Source organism: Chlamydotis macqueenii, chromosome 4 (assembly GCF_036417535.1).
Source record: "Chlamydotis macqueenii isolate bChlMac1 chromosome 4, bChlMac1.mat, whole genome shotgun sequence".
Lineage (NCBI taxonomy): Eukaryota > Metazoa > Chordata > Aves > Otidiformes > Otididae > Chlamydotis > Chlamydotis macqueenii.
The window spans coordinates 56,037,748-56,062,750 of record NC_141559.1 but is presented as its reverse complement, the minus strand read 5'-3'; the positions used below and the strand labels follow the sequence as shown (position 1 = coordinate 56,062,750).

General features: G+C 39.8%; 1 protein-coding gene across 2 annotated transcripts in view; it reads right to left on the bottom strand.

The window, feature by feature from the left end:
• Positions 1-506: 506 nt before the first annotated feature.
• Positions 507-25,003, bottom strand: part of TEC (tec protein tyrosine kinase) — a 51,881-nt gene continuing 27,384 nt past the window's right edge. For both annotated transcript variants that reach the window (XM_086747018.1, XM_086747019.1), the window contains exons 3-18: positions 17,915-18,016; positions 16,855-16,936; positions 15,107-15,235; positions 13,811-13,851; positions 13,183-13,364; positions 12,173-12,238; positions 10,380-10,434; positions 10,135-10,214; positions 9,512-9,645; positions 7,864-7,938; positions 6,911-7,082; positions 6,529-6,745; positions 5,928-5,992; positions 4,746-4,864; positions 3,546-3,703; positions 507-1,593 (exon numbers count right to left, since the gene is read on the bottom strand). In XM_086747018.1, coding sequence (XP_086603144.1) covers positions 1,516-1,593; positions 3,546-3,703; positions 4,746-4,864; positions 5,928-5,992; positions 6,529-6,745; positions 6,911-7,082; positions 7,864-7,938; positions 9,512-9,645; positions 10,135-10,214; positions 10,380-10,434; positions 12,173-12,238; positions 13,183-13,364; positions 13,811-13,851; positions 15,107-15,235; positions 16,855-16,936; positions 17,915-18,016 — 1,755 coding nt within the window. In that variant the 3' untranslated portion in view covers positions 507-1,515. The remainder of the gene's footprint in view (positions 1,594-3,545; positions 3,704-4,745; positions 4,865-5,927; positions 5,993-6,528; positions 6,746-6,910; positions 7,083-7,863; positions 7,939-9,511; positions 9,646-10,134; positions 10,215-10,379; positions 10,435-12,172; positions 12,239-13,182; positions 13,365-13,810; positions 13,852-15,106; positions 15,236-16,854; positions 16,937-17,914; positions 18,017-25,003) is intronic.

Below are 25,003 nucleotides of genomic sequence, written 5' to 3'. Positions count from 1 at the left end.
TCAAATGCAGCAGTGATGAATGTATTCAGCTAACTACAGTTACCTTTAATAATCTGATTGGAAATAAACTTCACCATACTCTTCCTACCTGCCTACTTGCAAAAAAAAAAAAAATTAAAAAAAATTTTTGTATTTTCTATTACACATGGCACAGGGGCACAAGTAACAAAAGAAAATACATAGTGAGTTACTCAGGAGGTGGCTACAGCAAAACTGAAGTGCAAATGCTCCTCACATCCACTGGTACAAAGCCAGGTTAATTGAAACAGGACATTAGCCTCTAGCAGAGGCAAAAGGGCATGTGACTTCTAAAGAGAGTTCAGGCATTTCTGTACTGAATATTTCATCATGGCCAAATTAATTTAAATATGTATTCATACTACTATATATATTTATATAGAGTGCGTGTACACACATACATACACGGACTATCGTAACACCATATTCACATGAACAACAAGTTGGGCTTATGATGCACTGACAGTAAATTACTGGCCACACACTAGTTGGTTCCAAACAACAGTTAACATTCAGTTTATTTACATACACATGTAGTATGACATTTTCTGTTAAGAGCAGAAAGGTTAGATCACTGTACGTAGAGATGACAGACAGAAAGAGGAGCTCTCCTTAAACACACTTGAGAGTGTGCTTACTTTCTTTTACAACCCCATGTATAGAGTTGTGACAGTGGGACAAACTTGTGCTTTAAAATTTCAAGAGGAAAATACACTTGATATAAATAAATGTATATATTTACAGTACATACAGCATATAAATTATTTTATAATTACTCCAAAACAAGGTACTATGGTACACTGACAGCCAGCTGTGCTGAACCTTGGACTTATTTTTCACAAATACATCAAGAGTAACCGTGGGAGGTCTCTGGTTAACCAAACAGCCTAGAATGGCTTGGGGCGTATCACGGCTCAGTTCTGAAGCAAAGCTTTTTGAGTGTTACACTAAACTGAAGACTGTGCTGTTGTCAACCTACTACGTGCAAATGAAAGAGGCACATTTTGTGTTCTTGATGTGTCATAAAACACTCATCAACCAAGAAAATAATGTTTCTGGAGAATCTCTGGAAACACTTCAATGTCAGCAAGTATCCATTTATAGATATCTTCCATTTTTAAGCATGCAAATCACTACTAATACTACTGTCTGTCTAAAGAGAAACTCAGAATCATGGACTGTATGTACACAAACGCAACCCAGTAAATGCAAATCAGGCTCCTGGGCTTCAGCCACATTCTCTCCCTTCCTCCATAAAGAACTTAGCATTGCATAGCTGGCAAGTTGACATTTCAGAGAAAATAGAGGGACTGCTAGTATCGCTGAAGATACTGTGCTCATCTCTCAACATCCTGTAAAACTCTCCTAGTGCTGGAGTGGATCAGACGTTACAGGTTCCCCATGCCGTTTAGCAGCATCCAGCAGCTCACAGGATCAAGCCTTTAAAAAGAAATGATGGAGCCACATCTCTGTACTTGTGCTGCTGTTGTCTTTTTTTCAGAAAGAATCTTCTCCTTCTGCAATGTCAATGATTGTGTGAAGCAAGTCTTCAAAAGTCGGGCGTCCTTCTGGTTTCTAAAAATAAAAGCATGCGTAGCTGTGATAACAAAGCAACAAAGTTGTGTTGATTTTGATAAATTATTGGTCTTGATATAATTCTGTGGCAATTAATTTACCATTTCATTAGGTGTGACCTACATCCTTGTGTGGATTTTAGATGTGTCACTTAATCTCAGTCAATGTCACTTTTTTTTTAAATGCTTTGCAAAAGCATAAATAGGTGTTGCTGGACTACACTCTTCAGATAATTCATTATTTTTTCATAGTGCTACACTTTTTCATTTTCTTCCCTATTCCCACCTCCCCCAACAAAGTGTTCCAGTCTTTCTTTACGCAAGTTGTTCATGCTCCTAAGAATTTTTAGTGTTATTCTCTGAAGCCTCTTTTACTTCAGTGTTATTTTTTTTACTCTGAAATGAGACTGCATCATAGACTTCTGCAACAGCATCCTTCATCTACTCTATTCATTTTCCATACAGTTCCTTATGTGCCATAACATGCTGTTTGTTTTGTTTAATTATGGCAATACTCTGAGGTAATCTCTTCACTGACCCTGCTGACACAATTAATTTAGAATTTCTTGAATGTCTGGGTAACTTGCACTTTTCCTCCATTTATCAGCCTCTTTAGATTTGTAACACCTGCTGAATTTTGAAGCCTCAGTATTCAATTCCCTCTACAAATCATCAATAAATATATTAAATGAGGACTGAGGTACCTACAGTTATCATATTTTGTGTCAATAATTGACAGCATCTTGCCATTACTTGTGTCCCGTCTGTGATTCACAAATTTTCTCTCTCTCCCACATGATGACTGCTTATATTTTATTGTTAATAACTTCTGATGAAACCAATACATTTTTAATCAATTCATTGATGTTCATACCAATCCTATAAATATATATTAATGTTCAAAGAGCATTAACAAATAACTTATCATTATCTTCCAAGTAGTTTATTATTCCATTTTAATGACCATTTCAAGAAGGTTACCAAGTAAATGTAATGATCTCTAGTTTCCTGGCTCCTGTGAATAGCTTTTTTTGAACTATAGATATATTTGTCATTCCACAGCCCTCCAGGGCACTGTTGTTTTTAATGTATTTTTTTGCTGCATAAACCAACTCATTTGTACGTTTTAGATCTCTATCGGTTGGTTTGATGACTTATTACTCTCTGTTCCAGCACCTTCTCGTCCAAGATGAGTGTCATACAGTACATCATCTTCATTACTGGAAAAGAGCAGTTTTTCCCCAGCATCCCCTGTGGCAAAGACTAACTAGAAATAAATCATGTAGCTCTTTCCATTCGTGGTTTCTTTGATTGCTCTCTCAAAATTAGAGGCAGTTCATTAAATGCACCTCTCCTCTTGGAAACTTTTGCTTTAATACTACAAAAACTGTTTTATACTGGTTTAGTTGATAAAGTATTAAGTTTGCCCCTTTGATCTCTGTGAAAATTCTACAGCCAGTATCTTTCTGAGTTAGGAGAATTAATAGTACAGTGTATATTTAACTTTCTTTATAAACCTTGGGATTTGTATTTAGATTCAACTACAAGTTAATCTGTATTTCGTATATAATTTATAATCAGGTAATGAAGTACTCCTTTAAAAATATTTTTGGTCATTCTGGCATGTTTCTGTAATGATTAATTTTGCTAGCAGTATTTGTATGCAGATATAATCATGACCAGATATAATCAGCACAAATTTAATTTATTTAATTATGTTCCTAAATGCTTTTGCATACTTAATCTGATAGTCCATTTATTTAAGAGAAATTTCCTTGGTGGTTTTTCTGGTCACAGCTCTAGTTCAGTTGCAAACCAGGGAGAGATCTTTGTTTCAGCAATAAACATATGAATAGCTGAGAGAGCTGATCACAATCAGAATGCTGCAACAGGGACTCGTTGTTGCTAGACTGAGCTTTTTTTCAATTCAAAGATAAAAAAGAAAATATATACCTCCTGCCAGCACATCATCATCATTTCATACACTTGCTTACAGGCTAGTTTGGGCCGATACAAACGATGTCCTTGGCTAACCATCGTTACCACTTCATAGTTGGAGCTTTTTTCAAAGGGCATTTTTCCTTCTGTAAATATTTCCCACATTAAAACACCTAAAAAAAAAAAAAAGAAAATAAACATTACTAAAATAAGCAAGTAACTTCTTGGGAGTGTTGGTGCACGAGAAGCTCAACATGAGCTGGCAATGTGCCCTTGTGGCCCAGAAGGCCAACCACATCCTGGGCTGCATCAAGAGGAGCGTGGCCAGCAGGTCGAGGGAGGTGATTCTCCCCCTCTACTCTGCCCTGGTGAGACCCCACCTGGAGTACTGCATCCAGCTCTGGAGCCCCCAACATAAGAAGGACATGGAGCAGTTGGAGAAGGTCCAGAGGAGGGCCACGAAGATGATAAGAGGGCTTGGAGCACCTCTCCTATGAGGACAGGCTGAGAGAGTTGGGGCTGTTCAGCCTGGAGAAGAGGAGGCTCTGGGGAGACTTATAGTGGTTTTCCAGTACCTAAAGGGGGCCTACAGGAAAGATGGGGAGAGACTGTTCAGTAGGGCCTGTTGTGACAGGACTAGGAGTAATGGTTTTAAAATAGAGGGGGGTAGATTTAGATTAGATATTAGGAAAAAATTTTTTACTATGAGGGTTGTAGAGCACTGGAACAGGTTGCCCAGAGGGGTGGTGGATACCCCATCCCTGGAAACATTCAAGGCCAGGCCAGATGAGGCTCTGAGCAACCTGATCTGGTTGGGGATGCCCCTGCTCCTTGCAGGGGGGTTGGACTAGATGACCTTTGAAGGTCCCTTCCAACCCTAACCATTCTATGATTCTATGATTCTTAAAAATATATGTTTATTTTGAGCTCTGGGCACAGGATTTCTGATAGGTAATTAGTTTGAGATTCATATTCTAGCAAGTGTTCATACCTGATCACTGAGAACATTTTATTCTAATAGCATGGGTTTTAATTAATAACAGTCCTAAGGGCTCTGTGGAACTTTATGCAAGCATAAAACCATGGCAAATGGGTTCTTTAAGCTTCTTCTCAGACCTTCTTCCCAGATGTCTGAATCCTCCTCAATAACTGGAGCTTAATTGCTATTGATAAAAGTGTCATAATAGTGCTTTCTTTCAGTGACTAAGATCTTACCGAATGACCAGACGTCTGACTTGCTGCTGAATCGGCTATAGTTAAAAACTTCTGGGGGGCACCATTTCACAGGAAATTTAGCCCCTGAGGAGCTTGTGTATTGATCATCAAGGACATACCTAAAAAATAAAACCAACAAAAAAAACCCCACACACCATTATATACTTCAGTCAGCCTCCAAGCCCGCAAATTATAATTTAGAATTGTATTTGAATACTAAAAGCTCATATTGCCACCTAATGGCCACGGCTGTTAGCATCACACGATAAAAATAGCTTCTCTGGGGCAGTAGTAAGGTTTTGGTCAACACCCAGTTCATTTTTCTCATGACCTCAGAGTCCTCTCTTGTGATTATTAGCTATACAACACAGGTCTAGGCCATCTGCAAGTTAAGTGTCTGTATTAAGAGAGAAAGTGATGCAAAAAGCATACATTTCTCACTCTGTCGCCACCAGTCTGAATTCAGATGTCAGGGGACAGGCAAGGCCAGTTGCACAGGAAGGTGACAAAAACCAAGAAAAGCACCACAGTTTGACCATGCTTTAACACCTTCCTCATCGATGCTGCTCCCCACCTCCTACCTCACCCACACATCACCCACCTGAAGTAGCACCCACAGGTGCTAAGGAGGGCAGGAAATTAACCCCTCTCTGGGTCTCAGCATCTTCCAGGGCTTCAGCTAGCGAGATGCAACTCTGAACCATCTACCCCAAGAGGATCCCAAACTCACTGAACAGCCTTTTTCTATCATTTATTTACCAAAATACAGATTAATGTCTATTATCTCTGCAGCATGAGCTCCGCTATTCAAGACACAAGCTCTAATATGCCTCCCGCATCACTACAAGATTAAAGTTTAAGATTTTCACAGATGTTACAGAAAATTGCTAATTGAGGACCTGTCAGAACATGGAGTTAGTTCAGAGCCAGGCCTCTCATGGTAAGAGCTAGACACGCTTACTTCTCTAGAGAATAAACTGCCTAGTTTTGATTTTCCAGAATTAAAACGAGTAAGGAAATTGAAACATGACCACAGAACAAAATCTTTAAATAAACTGGAAAAAAGTGAACCAAAGGATGTTCCCTACAGAGGTGCTGGGCACGTGTTGCCTTATGGCTAAGTACAAAGGTTAGGTGAATTTTCACAAATCCCCATAAACGTGTTCGCACACTCAGCCATACCTTGTCATTCCAAAATCTGACACTTTGACCACTCCTGAGTCACTCACCAAGCAGTTCCTGGCAGCCTGCAAAGAGAACGGTTAGATTTGGATGAAAACCTTCCAGTCTCTTGCAGACAAATTACAATGGTCTAATGAGGACTTTGTCTTCATTGCTTAGCAAGTTCACTGATATACCAAGTTCAGTGGTGTATTCACATTATAAAAGGTACATACATGTGCATTTGCTCTTAATAGTACTCTTTTGACAACTAAACCATTTTGTAAAAAAATCACCAGAAAAAATGATCATCTCAAGGGATTAATGAGTAATAAAAATAGCACCAATACAGAACAAAGGTATGCTATTATATGAGCAGAAATAGCTATTAACTGTATAAAAATGTCAGATACTTTTTAATCCATTTTCTTGAGAGCGAGAAACTGCTCATCATTTTCTGTACAGGGCAATTTTAGAGATTTAATTAGACCCTAAAGAGCTAACGTATAATTTACTACAAGAACAAAAGCAGTTATTTACAAACAGGCTGTTTCAAAAAAGGAACAGGTAAGTTCAAAAATAAATATTTCTGAGAGAAGTGTATTGCCTAATGGGATGTTACCAGGTCTCTGTGGATAAAGCTGTTTCTCTCCAGATACTCCATGCCCTCACACACGTCTTGGCACATAGTGAGCAGGACATCTTTACTCAAAACTCCCCGTTTTTGTCTCAGGTAGTTGAGAAGGCAGCCATGCTCCATGAACTCTGTCACGATGTAAATAGGTCTCTGTTGTGTGCACACACCATACAGCTGAACTAATTTAGGATGTGTTAGCTTCCTGAAAAAGATTGAGATCGTGTCGTTATTACTTCCTCTGCCCAGTGCTAGCTCTTCAGCCCACAAAACTGCAAAAACACCACCTGCCCAAAGTGTTTCATTTATAATCAGTAAACAGCATCAGAGGCCTAGAACTGGCAATACAAGCGTCAAGCACACAACTCACATCATTACTTTAGCTTCTTCAATGAAATCCTCTTCATACATCGCACCTTCCCGAATTGCTTTGATGGCCACTTTATACTGCGCCCTCCATTTCCCAAGGCGCACGACACCAAAGAGACCACTCCCCAGTTCTCTCATGAACGTCAGTTCCGAGGGATTAATTTCCCATTTCTCTATAAAACAAAACAAATGAGAGCCCATGACTACTGTACTAGGGAACATACCGAACTGGTAGGTAATACGGAGGAGGAAAGGAAAATGCTGGATTACTAGCAAATCAGGGAATTTAAGGAGAAAAAGTCTGAGAATTAACTAGAAAATGAAGCATTTATATACCTCACAATACAAACATTTAGCTGGACATAACTTCAAACAGCACCTGACCAACACAGAAGACAAAACTTTAACTTTCCTGAAGCCAGTAATTACATACTGGTATTATCAGACTCTATTTTAACAAGCTGCCATCACAGAAAGTTGAGTCAGCATGTAGCAGTTGCTTGTGTCACCCAGTGTGCCATTCTTAATACAGGTAATTCCAATGTTTTTCCAGTTTTTTTTTTCAAAGTACCCCCTCCACAAAGATCAAAGGAGCCAAGGTTGAGTCATAAGTCCAGAGGCTTATGAAGGAGCCAAAGGCACAGCTCTTTAATTGGGCAGAGCTGAAGGTGTCCACAAGAGTGCAGAGGAAGATACCGAATTCCCCTGGACCGCTGGTGAGATGTCCTGCCTCTCCTCACTGCTACCCTTGGTACCACACACCAGCTGTCATACCTTTGCATGCCGATCCGCTCAGCAAGGCTCTCCAAGGTACAACTTAGACCCACTTAAGTCGGTATAGGCAATCACAGTGCAAAATTAGGTCTTTTCAAAATTTTTAGAAAATATTCTGTCAACTTACATGCACAAAATCATTAGAAAAGCTATATGCAGATTATTATAACATGCAGTTACCATAGCTGAATCCTGCTGTTGTTGGTGCTGTCGTCTTCTTTGGGGTCACTGGGTAACGCAGCCTGGTAACGAGACCTGAGGTTCAAAGATAATTCAAGAGAGACGGCTTACTTCTGAAATAGTGCCAGGCAGCAAATCAGCCACTTGTTCACTGCAAACCGCAAGACTAATTAGCAATAAGCTTATTGTCATATACAGCTTCAACCATATTTTCTGCTACTGCATTGTTCTGACTACTCAAAGTGGCTATGAGAAGTACACAGGAGGACTCCGTGGATCTAACTTGCTGCTGCTTCTTTACTGGTGAGAGATAACTATGGATATATGCGTATGTATTTGTGCTTTACAGTTATGCTGGCACCAACAAGGGTTGAGGACTCCTTTTAGATCAGAATGATTATCTAAAATGTATACTCTCAATGTTGCTTCTGATCATTTCTGTTTCACACACACAAATCCCAGCAGTTTCACACGGGGATTTTACATATACAAAATAAATGCTGCATGCTAGCTGAATATTCTCCTAAAATCTTGTCAGAACTCAATACACCATAAGGTAAAAGCAATGAACCAATTAAAAAACAAGTGGTAAAATCGGTTATAATAAATGAACATTTAGGACGAAGGGTAATGGTTTTAAATAGTTTCAAAATAGAGGGCAATAGATTTAGACTGGATAGAAGGAAAAAAAAAATTATGATGAGAGTGGGTGGAACACTGGCACAGGTTGCCCAGAGAGGTGGTAGATGCCCCATCCCTGGAAACATTCAAGGCCAGGTTGGAGGGGACTCTGAGCAACCTGATCTGGTTGAAGGTGTCCCTGCTTCTTATCGGGGACTTGGACTAGATGACCTTTAAAGGTCCCTTCCAACCCAAATGGTGGGATGATTCTATAAAAGTAGGGTTATGTTTTGTAGCATATTTTCCAGAAAGGCATGTTCCAGAATATCATCAGGAAATGCTAGGTCATCTGAATTACATACAAACATCTGGAAGATACCAATCATGAAGAAAATTTATGCACAGATTGGACTTCAAAAAAAAAAAAAAACAAACACAAAAACCAAACCACTATATTAGTATTGAATCTTGCCTTGAATCCGATTCCTAAACTCTCCCCATCCCATGTACAGTAGGTAGACACCAGCATCAGCCATTAGCTATAGATCCAAAGTGTCTGACCTTTACAAAGACTCATCTTTAGGGACTTCCTAAACAACACATTACTATTCTCCTCATCTGTTTGCTATATGGAAAGATTAGATCATTTTAAGTGGTGATGACCCACAGTTAAAAAGCTAGTGTCTGGAGAGTACTCTGGGGAAGTACCATCCCTATCCATCTACTGTGCGTTACAGGCAGCTGATGGAGACCCGATGTAGAGCTAAATGAATTATTCTTCCTGACTCAATACAGCTGTTCTTCTGTTAGTCTGGGGACAGGAACATATTTATTTGTTTTTATATTTACACAAAATCTTTCCAATGATTGCCTACATTGAAAAAATGTGAACATGCAGTGTCTCATGACTTCCCTGAAAAGGAAGGGTCTATAAAAACCTACAAACTTCCATTAAAACCCTAAAACACCTCACACTCCTTTTCCAATCAACCCTAAGGAACAGGAAAAAAAAATCCAATTAATCTACCTGCTGCATTGTGTTTATGATACTCTATTATTTCTGGAATTGAGTTAAAGAGATGTTTTTCTGCGAGGTAGTACTGCTTCGGTGACGTCACTGTTTCTTTTATATGGTAGTGTCTTATTCCTGATGAACCTTCTCTGGAAAAATAACAACAACAATAACAATTAGTAACAATACATTTTTTTAAGAGGAGGACATTGACTAGGAAAAGGAAACCAAAAGGGCCAGCATGGGTGCCCAATGTCGCATGCTTCAGGAACAGCCTGAGTATCAGAGATCCCCTCAGTACTCAGACCAAGTTGAAGATTAATTTCTCCTTGACCCAGCTCACCATATGCCAACGCAAACACTTGGGCTGGCAGGAGGGAAGAGACCAAATAGGGTGGGAAAGAGAGGGAAATTGCCACCCTTCTTTGTGTGGCAGTTTAGATCTACTCTACATTAAAGCAAGTGTGACTTAACCATGAAGTCAAGAAGCTCATTTTAGTCACCCATCTTTCCTACCACAGCACCCCTTTTTTCTTTTTGGAGCCCTCTCCTGGGCTTTCCTCCAGCCCATGGATTTGGAGACAGATGCAAATGGATTCAGAGGAGATGAGGTGTGCAGAGCAGCCGCAAAAACTCACCCTCCAAACTTCGTATAAAGGGAAACTGTATACAGGCCGGGCTGACTTGAGTCTCTCACCACAAAACCACCTTCTTTATCCTAAAATGCAAGCACATTGACAGTCTTGTACAAGCAGTTTTAAGCTGCATGTCTCTTCTACTTGTTCTGTAATTTGCACATGCCAAAATAAGCATTTGCTTTAATTAAAAAAAAAGCTACTTTATGCAATTTTCATGGTCAATACTGCAAGGCTGCTGTACTCACCTCATTTCTGAGGAGCTGCTCTGCCTTGCTTCTGTTCAGGTTTCTGCTGTACCACCTGCAACACAACGTCAGTAACCAAAACTTCTCCAAAGTGCATGATTTCTGTAAGATGCTTAAAGTATTGCAAAGCTACAGATTCAATAATTTTATGATAACAAAGGTCAATAACTGACCTTTAGTTAATGTACAAAAATCAGTCTCTACTACACTGTGCAGTCGCCCCATAAAAATACCCCAAAACAAATTCAGTGAGATCCTGCAGAAGCCAATAAAGTTCAGGTGACTAAGCTAATTTTTCAGGAAAAACACTTCTCAAATGCGCACGGGCTGACGGCAGTAGTTGCTCTGAACAGGGTGGCCCAAGGGCCGGCTGGCAGCACCTGCCCACGCACCGGTCAAGCCACCTGCAGAGCTGGCTGCTAGACAGCTATTGCATTCAATAACTTCACTGTTCTGATTTCCCAGGGAGGACCCACCTACCAAAGAGGAGGTTGAAAGTGAATTAAATGTCACGCTTGCACATCCCCAAGCTCAATGCTGCATGTGCAGGTTAAAGAAGCCACAGAGGCACTGACATTTCAGCCAGTTGCATTAATAATATAAAAAGGAAAAAAAAAAATACAGCTCGCAAGTGGTGTGGTGCAAGCATTTTGCTGTCACGGTGGTAACCGAGCAGGGAAGTGGCAGAGCAGCCTCTAATCAAGATCTGCTGTTCCGGACATAGTGGTTTCTTGCAGCTGGTAGATGACCTGGAGTAGTCCTCCCTGGACTGTGCAGTGACTCAGAACTACAGCCCCAAGGTGGTAAGGCACAAACTGGCTGGACCAGATAAGGCAGCCCAGTTCCTTCCTTCCCTTTCTGCCAGCCCTGCAGCCCAGGCCAGAGCAGCACAGGGCTCTTAACAAGAGCCTCAAAGATGAGAAAACAACAAAGAATAAGTAATTCCCTCTAGTAAAGCTCAGGACAAAATCCCAGGAGAAATTCTACCTTTTGTGAAAATACAGCAGTAGGGGCCATACATGGTTGAGAGTAGTGTTCTGGAGCTACTGACGTCATTTTGTAAACCAGTTTTAATTACTATTGCCTTACAGCTCCATTTTATCTAAAAGTCATGAAACATGTCTTAAGTTCTCAGGCACAACAGTTTATGCTGTACTGAAATTTGAATATCAAGAACAACAGGCTTGGAGACTACCGTGTTGATTTTTATCCTAATGTTCTTAAATAACTACTCTGTAATTAAACATCAACTAGAAAAAGCATTTTAAAAAAACCAAGCCTATACTTTTATAGCTGATAAGTTACATGCATACACTGAGACTTAAAATGCAGAGTGATATACTTTCTTGAAAATCTCTGATCTGTTATGTTTACTTTCAGCGATTTCCTCTGTTTTCTACTTTACTATCTTACAGCCACACTTTGGATAAATGTGGCACTTTAACATTTAAAAGAAACATTCAGCACACTTATAATGGGTAAGTTTCCTTTAAAGTTTCCCTTTGTCTGCCAGAGACTTGTGAGGGGTTTTTTTTTTTTTGCTTTAATAGTAATAGCCTAAAAACTACATGTTTGATGGACATCTCACTGACTTGACTCTACGTTATAAACCACAGCAAAATCAATGAGGAGGATCAGAACAAATATATATCTATTTCAAATATTTAAGTTTCGTCTCTGAGATCATTGCTACTGTATGTAAATAATTGCTTTCAAAACTTTAAAAATAGTCATTCCTAAAGCATAGGTTTAATTTTATGATCTTCCAGATTTTAATTCAAATATTCACTTACTCATATTGATCAAGGTTGTTGGACTTCTTTCCTGTTACATAGTTGCTTGGAATATATCCTTGTTTTCTAAAAAATAAAAAAATAAAAAAAATGTATATAATATATAATCTGATTCATAGAGTGTAAAATTGCATGCCTAGAAGACCGTGTTTCATCCTGCTAATTACCAGAGGTCCCTTGCTGTCATTCATTACTGACCTAGCCATTCTACTGCTGATTATACAGAAACTGATTTTCCACATCACCATTTCCATGTTAACTTTCACTGCACCTAGAGAAGTGACATTGGCAGCAGAAGTCTACAAAAAAAAACTAGCAGAAGGGGTGAAGAAGAATAACCCTCTGCTAGTCACTTCTGTGCTCACAGGTCCCAGCCCGTCACTGGAAATACATTTGGAGCCTGCCACAGCCTGATAACTCACAATTAGCCATAACATATTGCAACAGAGGCATGATAAATACTGAAGAATGGAAACTTTCACCTTTAAAACCACTGGGAAAAATTTCAATCTGTGGAATGTAAAGTCGTAGTCATGAAGGTAATTCATTGCAACTGAACTCATTCAGAGATTGCCCCTAACGACCCAGATATTAAATAAGATGATGATTATTCAAGACTGGAAGTCAGATCCTGCTGAGCTGAGTGTTAACCATATTACTCCCTAATGAGCCTTTCCCCAGGGAAGCAGGAGTACTGTATCAGTCTAGTAAGGTTTTGCAGGTTGGCTGATACTTTAATTGGGAAACCTTGAAGTCTGACAGGAAATAAAATTGTAAAAGCTTCCAATTCTGCAACCATCTTTGCACTCAGGCCCCACAATCTATCAAGAATTGCACTTCTACAAATTGGTTTTCTATGTGCGAATAAAGATACAGATGAGATTTCAGGGCTGGGGTCCAAAATGGGGTCTAATATAGTTACTTGTTGACACATAGTCAATATTAACTACTACAACACGGAAATAGCTTTTAAAAAAAAAAAAAAAAAAAAAAGAGGAACTCATGTTTACCCATATTTGTCTCTCGCCTTCCACCAGTGAACATCATTCTTCTCAATCACTGTATATTCTTCACCTTTCTCTAACCGTAAATCATGATGTTCTGTAGGCTCAAAGTCATACATTGCTACCACTATCTCCTCCTCTTCGTTGCCATTTTCTTCAACTGGAGGAACAGGTGGCGGAGGCCTTCGCTGAAAATGACCCAACACCATTATTGTCCCACTCTACTCATTATTCCACCCCACCCACGCTTACCATCACACCAGTGCAAACCAGCCCGAGCATCCCACCGGCAAAAGCTGAGCTAGTTCTGGGTTGCCCCAGGAGTGAGCTGTGGTCAACCCAGGACAGAGCCACCCACGGGGCCACCTCACGCTGCAGCCTTGCACCTGCCAGTAAAGGGCAACGCCAGCTGGCATTTCCTTTCCAACCCCCTCTCCTATCAGCAGCACAAACAGAGCTAATAGGTGCGGCTAATTTTCAATGGAACTTTTTCCACCCTGAGATAGAACATGATGCCCACTGATGCATATAGAAATAGATCTTTACTGTAAGATATGGAAAGAATCACAGAAAACCTAAATGCCTTCTCAAAACCCAGCAATTATCTATTGAATATTTTAAAGACACTACCTACCGCACTTTTTTCTGGCATTGGAGAGGGCAATCTCATTACACCTAGAAAAAGAGCACATGAAAAGATTTATGTCTATCCATTTACTTATAAATTTAAAAACTGAATAAGAGGTTTAAAATTACGATAAGGTTTTAACAATCTTAACTAGCTTTCAGGATAGCTAAGTAAGTCAGAAAGCAAAGAAAGCTCCAATTAAGCATGAGGAGAACGTTGATTAAGTATTCTTGCAAAAACATCCTAAATCAGCTGTCAGGGTACATTCAGCACAGGATTTAGCAATATCTGTGCCAGACCAGAGCATGCGACAGAGATCCCTGAACCAGCCCTCAGATACAGAAATACATGAGAAATAAAAAAAAAGGGATAGAGAAAAACAAAAGTTATATAAAAAGGAAGCAGTGCTCCTGTTACCACAATCTAAAGGTCTGTTCCTATTAACATCTGTTCCTCTAAAAAAGTTATACTCCCCCTGACCCCTGCTTCATTAAACGAGGTATAAATGTTGTATTTTTTATTACTTCTCTCAGGTCCAAGAGTATTTTTTTTTTCTCCTGCGATGCTTTTTTCCCCACTTAAAAGGTTGAACTATATGTCAGGTTTTACATGTTCCTGCCAAGTAAGACTGACCACGAGCCACTGTTTATTCTTCAGGTCTTTTAATGCAACAAAATCCACAGGTCCCCACCATTCCCATTAAAGGCTCTGATGTAGGAAACCATCCAGGCACCATCAATTTTGCTGGGAGCCTGTGATTCAGATGCTGGAAGATGCACATGCCTATGGAAGTCACGGTTCCTCCAAGTCCAATGTACGGACATTTACAAGAAGAAAATTCAGTCCTGTCTCTGTAAATATATTAAGCCTTCTTGTATCGTTTTTACACTGCTGTAGTACTACTGATTGCAACATGGTTATTTTTCTTTTACATGAGTATGTAGGATTTCTCGCTGAATCTTTTTCATCATCAAGTTTTATCCTTTGTCTGAGGTAAACACTTGGTCGAATAAGTTCCCCATGGGAAAAAAAAAGCCAAGTGAAAAATAAATTCAGCAGTCTTAATGATTTCTTTCAGCTTTTCCTAAACATTTTTGGGAGGATGATTCACTATCTTTTATATTTTTTACAAATTGTTTGTAAATGAAACAAACATTTTGATTTACTTTAGGCACAGTATCAATGATTCTCTCAGCTCTATAAATTTGACTGATATCTAGGCCATTGACGTGTGATGACAGGATCATAAAAAAAGCAGAAAAACATGCCAAAACAACTTCATACGAAGACATATGTACTTACTGTTTTCAAAAAGATTGTATTTTTCACAGCCAGGTGCTAATTTTTCCGTTTGCCTGCAGCACTGATAAATTCCCTCTGTCCAGAATTTAGGATGATATTTTACCATTATATTGCTGTTGTTCTTTATTTCTACAAGAAGAAAAAGACTATATATTGAAAGATACAAAAAAAAAAAAAAACACCACCTGCAAGAGGGCTGTTTTTAATAAATATTACAGTATATTTGACATGAGGCATAATGTTCACTTGTCCTTACTTTAGCATTGCTTCTCTCAAGGACCTTCTTGCAAGTTTACAAGGGGTGATACATGATAGTAGAGGACATTTTTAGTATAATACATGACCTTATTCCAGAAGAGAGTGCTATATTCCCTGCCTAAACCAGCCACCTGAGCTGGAGTAGGCGTTTGATGCATCCACCAAAGGAGACCCAGGAGCTTGCCTGCACCCTGCAAATCACTCAGGCAGCCATGGGGGCTCTGCCTGCCCTTTTTCTTTTTATTTCTGCTGCAAGTGACTCATAATTTCCTCTACAAACAGCATTCTTGAGGGAAAGATAGCAGACATTTATCACTATTCCATGGCACAATGCCTATGTTTGGTCTGAAAGTCTCCTGACCCCCCCCATCCTACGGGCTTGCTGAGTTTCAGAGGTTATGTCTCTGCTCTAGTCCCCAGCCCAGGAATTATTTCTTATTAATTTACAGAGCACCTGCAGTTAACTTGAGCATTTGATGGTGGCAGAAAGCATTAAGAGGCTCTTGAAAAAAAGTCTTGACTCACTATGATAGCATTAATCAGACTGCATTTCAGTGGAGATGCCTCTTGTCATTTTACATCAGTTTAAGGCTTGCAATGTTGTCTGGCTACATTCAAACAGAACTTTTGAGTGATGCCATTAATGAGCTTGGATAAGCTTTTTGATGATTTACACACTGTGCAAAAGCATAGAGTCAAATTATGATTGCAGCTGGACTTCACAAATCAAATCAAATCAGTCTGGATGTCTGATACTCTGGGTATTTGGTACCTGTTACCACATGCTGTATATGCAAACGATGAGCCAGCCCGATTAACAAAAACCAAACAAACAAACAAACAACAGTGGATATATGCAACAGAAGCTCTACCATTTTCTTTTTCTAGCTTGTTGCGCGTTGATGCCGGCCAGCAGCTAAGCACCCACACAGCTGCTCACCCACTCCCCCAACCCAGCAGGACAGGGGAGAAATAGAGAGAGAGGCAAAAACTTGTGCCTTGAGACAAAGACAGTTTAATAACCAAAAGAAAGGAAAAAAAAAAAAACAACCCAAACAGAATGATGTAAAGGCAACCGCTCACCATCTCCCACAAAGCAGACCAGTGCCCAGTCAGTCTTTGAGCAATGGCCAATATGGAAGCCAAAAACCCCAACCTCTGTCTTCTTCTACCCCAGTTTTTATTGCCAAGCACAACACTGTATGGCCTGGAAGATCCCTTTGGTCAGTTCAGGTCTACTGTTTTGGTTTTGTCACCTCCCAGCCTCTTGCCCATCCACAGCCCACTCACTCGGGGGGCAGAGGGAGAAAACAGCAAAGCCTCCATGCTGAGCAGTGCTTGCACAGCAGCAACTAACATACTGGTGTGTTCTCAACACTGTTTTGGCTACAAATCAAAAACACAGCACCAAGTTAACTCCACCTCAGCCAGACAGCTCAGGTAAAGGTATCTACGTGTGTCAGATGTGAAGTACAAGCAATTTCCATTACCTTCTTTCAGATTCCTCACCCACCGATCCCGGCTTTGTGCACTTGGTGCAAAAATATAAAGTGTATTAGCATCATATACAACCTGGAGGGGGGAAAAAGAAATAATTAAAATACACTCAACCTGGTAATAGATATTTATTTATTTATTTCTCAGGAAATAGGACAAAACAAATGACTGCTACATTTGGCAAAATTAGGATACTCAGGCACAAAATGCAGAAACTGGGAAAAGGTTATTAAGGTTTGCTATTAATATATGATGCTTTCAGAGTAAGGAAGGATTTTGTAATGGTACATTTTCTTGAGAGTATTCCTTTAAAATCTTTGCTTCGTGCGTGCTTTGCTTTGTTCATTCTTCGCTGTGTGTTTTCTAAAAACAGTTCAATTTAATTGCTAAATCTATTTCATAATCAGAGATCCCAGCCATTTCATAACTCCCTGTGTTTCTGTACTGCTCTGGGGTGACTCCTGCCTTCTTTTTCATCACGGCTTGTACTGGTACAAAGCAAGTACTGCTCCTCTTCACTCCAGCCATTCCCTCTATTGTAAGCAGACATAGCATCCAACCCCCCATATTTAAATATTTTTTTCCCCTCTAAGTACTTTTTTGTCCTGTGTTTATTTCCATTACATTCACCATGGAAGAAAATGCAACAAGTTTTATCTTAATTTTCTTATTCTTACATCATTTAATGGTAATGAAATTTAATTAAATGTGAAAGAATGAAGATGGGGAAAACAGGCTGCCACCTAACACGTTTTGGAGGAAGACCAGGACAAGGCACTTTCCAGGCAAAATTCAAGCAGAGAAGGTGGGGAAAAGAAAAAGACCAAGTGTATGAGGCACAGTTCCCAAGGGAGGGGACCTCAGGGGGAGCAGAGCTTGCTGGGGATGGTTTTTAATCACTGATCCTGAACCACCTCCCACACAGCCCCAGAGAGCCAGAGAACGGGCTCAGTATTTAGAAGTGACAGTAATTTGAAGGAACTTACATCCAAATGGCTTGGCAATGTTGAAAACAGCACTGTAATTTATATATTTTATATAAAAGGAACATACCTGAAATGGGTATTTATTTTGACAGGGAATAATACCATCACTTTGTACAACTTCTACACATTTAATCCTTGAAATATCCACAGATCCTTTTCTGTATTTTTTCTATAAGAGAAAAAGCAAATAAACGTTATGCAAAATAACTGATTTATCTTTTTTTTTTTCCCCAGTAAATACTTCTTGTTTTCTTTTTCACTTATGACACCAATGTTGCCTTAACTGTAGTAGTCTTTACACCCTTTCTCTCATTTTTATAAAGATCTACACTGGTGAAAGTGCACCGAGTACAGTGTAATTGCTTAGTACCACTTTCTTTCTATAGAAAGTTTCCAATCAGTTGTAATCATAGATTTAATCTTCTCTTCTTCAGAGAAAAAAATAACTTGAGTACAGGAAAAGGAAAGCTTCTCCTTGCTGATTTTAAATTCTGATTAAAAGCAGGGAGGGAAATTGGTGCCAATGAATCACCTCATCTGCTCCCTCACCCTGCTGCTGAAGTGCTCCCACCATTTTGTGGCTACTGCTGTGTTTTACCAAGTTTCCAGAGAAACTGGGATGCTGCTCAGGCAACACAAGTTTCATGGGTGAAACCCATCCCTGGGCCACCCTGGGGTATGTGTTGAAGGAACTTCTTTGACCAAGGCCAGCAGAAGTTCAGAAGCAAAGTCAAAAGCACAGACATCTGAGAAGATCTGGCTTGCCTAAACTGATAATTATGAAGATTTTAAAGACAGGATGGAGTGCCCACGGTGCTCAGCAGGTGCTGCCCAAAGTAATAATGCATGGAAATACAGTGTGGTTCAACACTTCAGAGAGGAAGCTCCTTGGAAGAAGAGCTGATAACAGGAAGTAGTGTGTACTGGGCTTTAGTCTACATGTAAAAGCAACAGGTAGTAACAGTGACGTCCGCACACAAGCGGACATTTTTAAGGTGGCTGTTTCTGAAGAAATCGACCGAAATAGTTTCCTTTCCCTGAAGCAGAAGAGGCTAAATATGAAAGCCCAGCACAGACATTTACAATGCGCTCTATTATGTGGCAAAGGGAAACACCTGAATGATACACTTCTGAGAGCAAAATGATGATGAATCTATGGAGACTGTGTTGTGGCCTCTCACTTTCGGGAGAACCGAGTCACTAATAGGAGAGGAAGTTTCTACTGAAATCTGGAACAAAACAAGAACAGCAGCAGTTCGTGGCTGGTCATGAAGTAATCCACATGAAAAATTTTGGACTTGCCACACACATCCAACACACCCAGTCCAGAGTACAGCTTATGAAAGATGGACACTGTTCACACAATGTGGAAATAATTAGTAATTACTGAATTATTTGAGATACTCCAGTCCCTACTGGGCTGCCTTTCTCTCTCCTGAGGATGGAAATTTCAGCCCAAATAGCAGAAGTCTGGCACAATCATCAGCAACTGAAAACACAGTCTTATGAACAGAAGGAATGAGCAACTTGAAATACAGCTGTCCCAGAAACACATGGAAAATATGGACGTTTCAGCAGCATTTAAAATACATTTAGCACTGTCTCTTATGTATATTGTTATGAAGAAAACAGGCAGAGAAAACATGCATGATGAATTAATGCACGTCATGGTCAGCATCAGGAAGAATGACAGGAACTAAGTTCTGATAAAGCTGTAACTGTATTTAACTCCAGAAAAAACACAACTCCTCATAAAATAAGTCCCAATAAGAGGCTTTTAAAATGGGTGTGGAAAAAAGAAAAAAAAATTTAGGCATTTTAATGAACCATTTAAAAAATATGAAATCATAAACATTACCATGAGCTGTACTACAATGCTGTATCATGTTATGCTGAAAAATAATTTGCACCAAATACGCAACCTTGGATTTTTTTATAAAAAAAAGTCATTTTAAGTCTTCTGTTCATTTTATGGTATCCCCTTACTTGAACATTTACTGACTAAAAAAAAAGCATATATTCATGTAAATGCTAAAAATTGAGTTACTGAAGTCTACAACACTTGGTACAACAGCAAGCATCGCTTCTCTCTCCCCTTGTTTCTGTGTGGCAGGTCGGGCAGCTTCAGGGCTGCCAAATTAGCCAAGGCAGAACAGGAGGATCCAAATGAGATGCAGTTTGTGAAGCACAGAATTCAACGCTCCACATAATTGTGCTGAAGACACCCCTCCAGATCTTTTTTCCTGCCACAACAGACAAAGAAAAAGAAACACCTGCAGCTTCTGTAACATATCTACCCCGTTTGGTTAGATCCCATCTGCTGGTTAACTGAGGTTGGGGGACAGAGAGAGAGATTATAGGCTTTCTTTTTTTTTTTTTTTTTTAATCCAGAATGACAGAAATTCCTTGGAGGAATGGGCTTTATTACTTTATCTTAACCTGCCTCTCCTCCAAGACTAAGAGATTTTCATGCTAATTCTTGCACTGAGTGAGTGCTCATTCACAAGGAGCATACATCTGCCAGGAGGACAAAGGACAGGAATCCAACAAGATAACCAACTAACATTTTTGGAAGAAAAAATAAAACAAACCTCCTGGTACACAGCACATCATTGTAGTTATGGTATTTCCCAAGTTATCCCTTTGTACACTTTTATACTTTAAGGTGGCTCACTTTGCTTCACCATGAGATGCTAAATTAAGCCAACTGAAAGCTGACCTGCCTCATCACTCAATCCAGCAAATTAAGCCTAATGTCAGAGAAAAGTCTTCTCTTTCTGCATACTTTACAGATTAAAAAAAATAAACTTAGATATGTGAAATTAAATACTAATGTACTGCTCCCAGACGTGTTTCAGATTGCATCAGAAACAAGTCATTAATGGCCAGCAGGCTTCAACTGTCAGGTGTGCGGCTGTGTTTTAGCTCAGCATTTCTCACTATCAAACCAAGGGGCACAGAAGCAGGAAGGAATGACTGAAGAAAACGCTAAACAAGACCGCTGCGATTTCTCTCCCCGCCCTACTTAAATTAATCCCGTTTATAATGGGACATCTTGCACACCATCACTGTGTTGCATTTATTCTGCAAGACAAAAGGCTTGTCCTCGACCCAGGCATAAGGCAGACATGAAATTCAGAACCAAGGGAGACGTCAAGCCATGAAGTAGTTGGGAAGTACAGTGGAGGCATAAGGCAGCCAGGAGAAACCCACCCACAACCACTCTTTACAACAAGTGACCTCTGCTACAGAGACAAAATCAGCAGAATGGCTAATTATGCAATGTCACACCATAGGAGGCAAAGGGACATTTTTCATGGGGTTTTTTTTTTGGAGGTGGAAGATGGCTAACATAGTAGAAAGGTTAGAGTCACTGTAGAAACAGTAGTATTTGACCAGCACATTCATGCATGCTGTCTCAACTGGACACAAGTATTAACAGAGGATTTGGAAAAGTCACAGGCCAGTGCACCCAAGGGACCTAACAAAGTTGTTCCACACCTTTTCTGAAGATAGATATATGCCTCTAGACGGATGAGATCTATAGAAGGAAAGATGGTTAGAACAGTAATAAAGGTATAAAAATACTATATCCCAACAAGGATAACAAATAGATAAAAATTTTGCTTCAAAGTCACACTAAAGGCCTAAAGGCTGAGGTTTGTTGTTTTTTTTTCTTTACAAAAAAAACCCCAACAAAGTACCTCCTTGCTGAAAATAACAAGGGAAGTGACTATAGAGCAACTACTATACAAAGCTTCTCAAAATGCCGTATGTACTTCATACTTGCCTATGCTTCGAAAAGTTGATTTACAGTTTCAGAAGCCTTGCTTACAATGAGTTGGCCAGTCCAGGCAATAAGTCTTGTTTCCATGCAATACAAAAAGAATAATCTATTCCTATTATTAAATACATAAGACAGCAATATCAAGAAGCTGTTACACTAGACCTGCATTGTCAGATACTGAACAAATACATGATGACACAATTCTTTAAAAAAAAATTTTGGGGATACAGGAAGACAAGAAATATCTAAATGTCAGATAAGTATACACTCAAAAGCTCATCCTCTGTACAGTTGGAATTGCGTCTTTGCTGAATATAGTAGCTTTACAGCTCAAGAAGTCCATATTCCCACTATCAGATAAAATGTTGCTTCAGTGTATTTTGTCTTTGCTGATGAATATATTGTGATGCTCACCCTCAGAAAAGTGGGGTTGGGGGGTCAAACAATACAAAGCACATTCCATTTGGAAAAAAAAACTCAATGAAAACACACAGAAGTTAATCCAGCTGCCGAGAAATAGTTAGATTTTGTCTCGCCCGTGCTGTGTCTCGCTCATTGTTCATCATACTATTTCTTTCTCCCATGCTTATCCCTATCTAGGAAATCCTGAGGTCATCAGCATGTGACCCATGGAACTTGTGTTCTCACAAGTACAAAAGGTCTCAGCATTACTGACATCTCTTACGGAGCTGCTCTGCAACTTTACAAAAGCTCAGAAAAGTGAGGCTAACCCAACATCCCCTGTAGAGAACTTTTCTGCTAGAATATGATCCAAAGCCAAATGTAAGGGTGTTTTCATTTGGGGGTCTGGAGTTTTTTTCGGGGGTGAAGGGTGTGTGTTTGGTTTTGTTTGTTTTTTTTAAATAGCATTGCCATTTAGTGATAAGAAGCACTGGATACTACTGCAGTTCCCTCTTGAAAGGCATTTTCACCCAAGCAATTACTGATTACGCAAATATAATTCCTGTAGCTAGGTGTTAGATGGCCACATTTTCCATCCCCTTATTTCCCAGTGTGTCAGATAGGTTGAAGAATGCCCTGTCTCCTTCCAATTTTTTTTTTCATTATTATTCCAAGGACAGCAAGTATCAAGTATTTCTATTCACCTTTCCAAAATGGCTACAATAAAGATAAAAAGCAAGAGGTGATTATTATTCTGATGTAGTCTAACCTGACCCAAATCTGACTCCTTTGAAGAATTTCAAGGGGGGGGGACAATACAAATGTAAGTGAGAAGCATAGAGTCTTAAACTCTGTCCCGCAAAACAGGAAACCGACAATCCTTTACCATGGCCTGGCTGCTCAGCAGATACCAACCACCAGCACTAGAGACTAAAAAGTACAAAAATAAATTCTCCGTAATAGCGCTAATGCAACTTCCTAACCATGACTACAACACATTATCTGTAATTTACTCTTCTTCTGCAACTGAGAGGCAATCAAATGTGCACAATTACAGTTATGATACATTGCTGCAATCACATAAGGCAGCAATATAAATAAGAGTAAAGGACACAAGATAAATCAGCCAGGCCTCCCTCCATATCAGGCCCTACATCACCTACAACCTTTCAGCTTTCAAAATAACTAGCACATAGCTTCAGGTTCTTCCAGACAAATCTTCTTTTTCCTGGTTTTCCATGAAGTCTTCACAGAGCACCGAGTCTGGCTAGCACAGTTGCAGCATTTCTGCTCCGTTTTCTCCCGTCAGGGCCATCACTTTGTCCATAGGGTGAGTGATGCCTTTCATCCAGCCACCCTTCATGCTGTCTGAACACCAAACTGAGATAACTTGAGCCAAGAAGGGAGGGCAGCCCAAGTCCACGTGTACCACAGGCAAGCAACCAGAGCCCCAGGGCAGGACCCAAGAGGTCACCTAGCCAAGGCACCAGCTGCTTTATCTACTGTTTCAAGGTTCAGATGATGGAGACCACAACTACAGAGCTGAGGGGGGTGGTTTGTCTTTGAAGACTCCTGTCCACCAGCAGTCCATCTCCCCACTTTAAATGCTTGCTGCTCCACCAACCCTTCATCACAGTCTAGACTTTTGGGAACCTCATCCTTCCCACTGTTCCTCAATCTTGCAGGCAGGTCCACATCTTCCTTGAAACTTACTGTCCCAAATCACCAGATTGTAAGGATTCACAGTCCCGTTTATTCATCCTACTGTAATGCTTGCTTTTTTCACAGCAACAGGATATCATGGATACATATCCATCTTGTGATTCACTATCCTGTCACCCAGGTCCTGCTGAGGACACCCTGACACTTAGCTACTTATTCATATTCCACATTTGAACATTTCAGCATTCCTGCCTAAACTTTTACCTTTTGCACTTGCCCACAATGAATCACATTCTATAAAATAATAAAAAAAAAAACCAAACAACCAAACGCACCACATACCTAATCCCAGTATACCACTTTGATTTCTAGACTTGTTCTTCAAAATGCCTGCAGCTCCTTCAAGTTTTATATCACCCAAGAACTCAATAAGCTTCTACTTCAGCAACAATTTTGCTAGTGAAAATATTGACATGGAAGACAGGGCAACCCTTTCATGACAGTCTTTCAATCTGAAAACAAGCCACCGATGCCTGCTGAACACTGTACCAGTTTCCCATATGTTCTGCAATCAGATTTACATGAGGTTTATGTAGGTCATCTCTAATGCTGACATCTGAAAATGTCTCACACAGCAGTGTCAAAACCCTTACTGGAATAAAACAGGATACCTACTGCACCCACAAGACTTGTTACCCCATGGCAGAAAGAACACAGGTAAGTTTGAGATTTTGTTGTTGTTTTTGTCAAATCTTTCTTGGCTGATGAGCAACTTTGGTATCTTCCAGGTACTTTCAACAGGTCTGTTTTTTCTAGCACTTTTCTGGAAATTGTCTTGATGGCTTACAGTTTCTCAGCTTCTCCTCTGCACTCTTGAAACTAGACCTTCTCTAGTAGCCTTCTAGAATCTTATTTATCTTCCAGCTCTTCCTTAACACTTTTAAGACTCATCCACTCCTCTCTAGTCATTAGGTACATATCCTCATCCATGCCTTGTCAGTGTCTCAACAACGTCAACTTACACTTTTCAACTTCAACTATGTCTAATTTGTTCCATCTCCTAAACATCATAACTCTTCCAGAAATATAATTACTGCAGATCCTCATTTTATATCAGACTTTTCTTTTGGTAGATCTTATAGAGAACAGGGAATCATTACTGCAATATAACCCACTCCTTTTACAAATTAAGTTTCTTTATGACTTGTTCTTTTCAAGTGAGCATTCCCATGCATCGGTTAAGCTGCCTCCTTTCACATGAATAGCTTTAAGTTATTTCTCCAGTTTGAACAGCTTTAACTCACA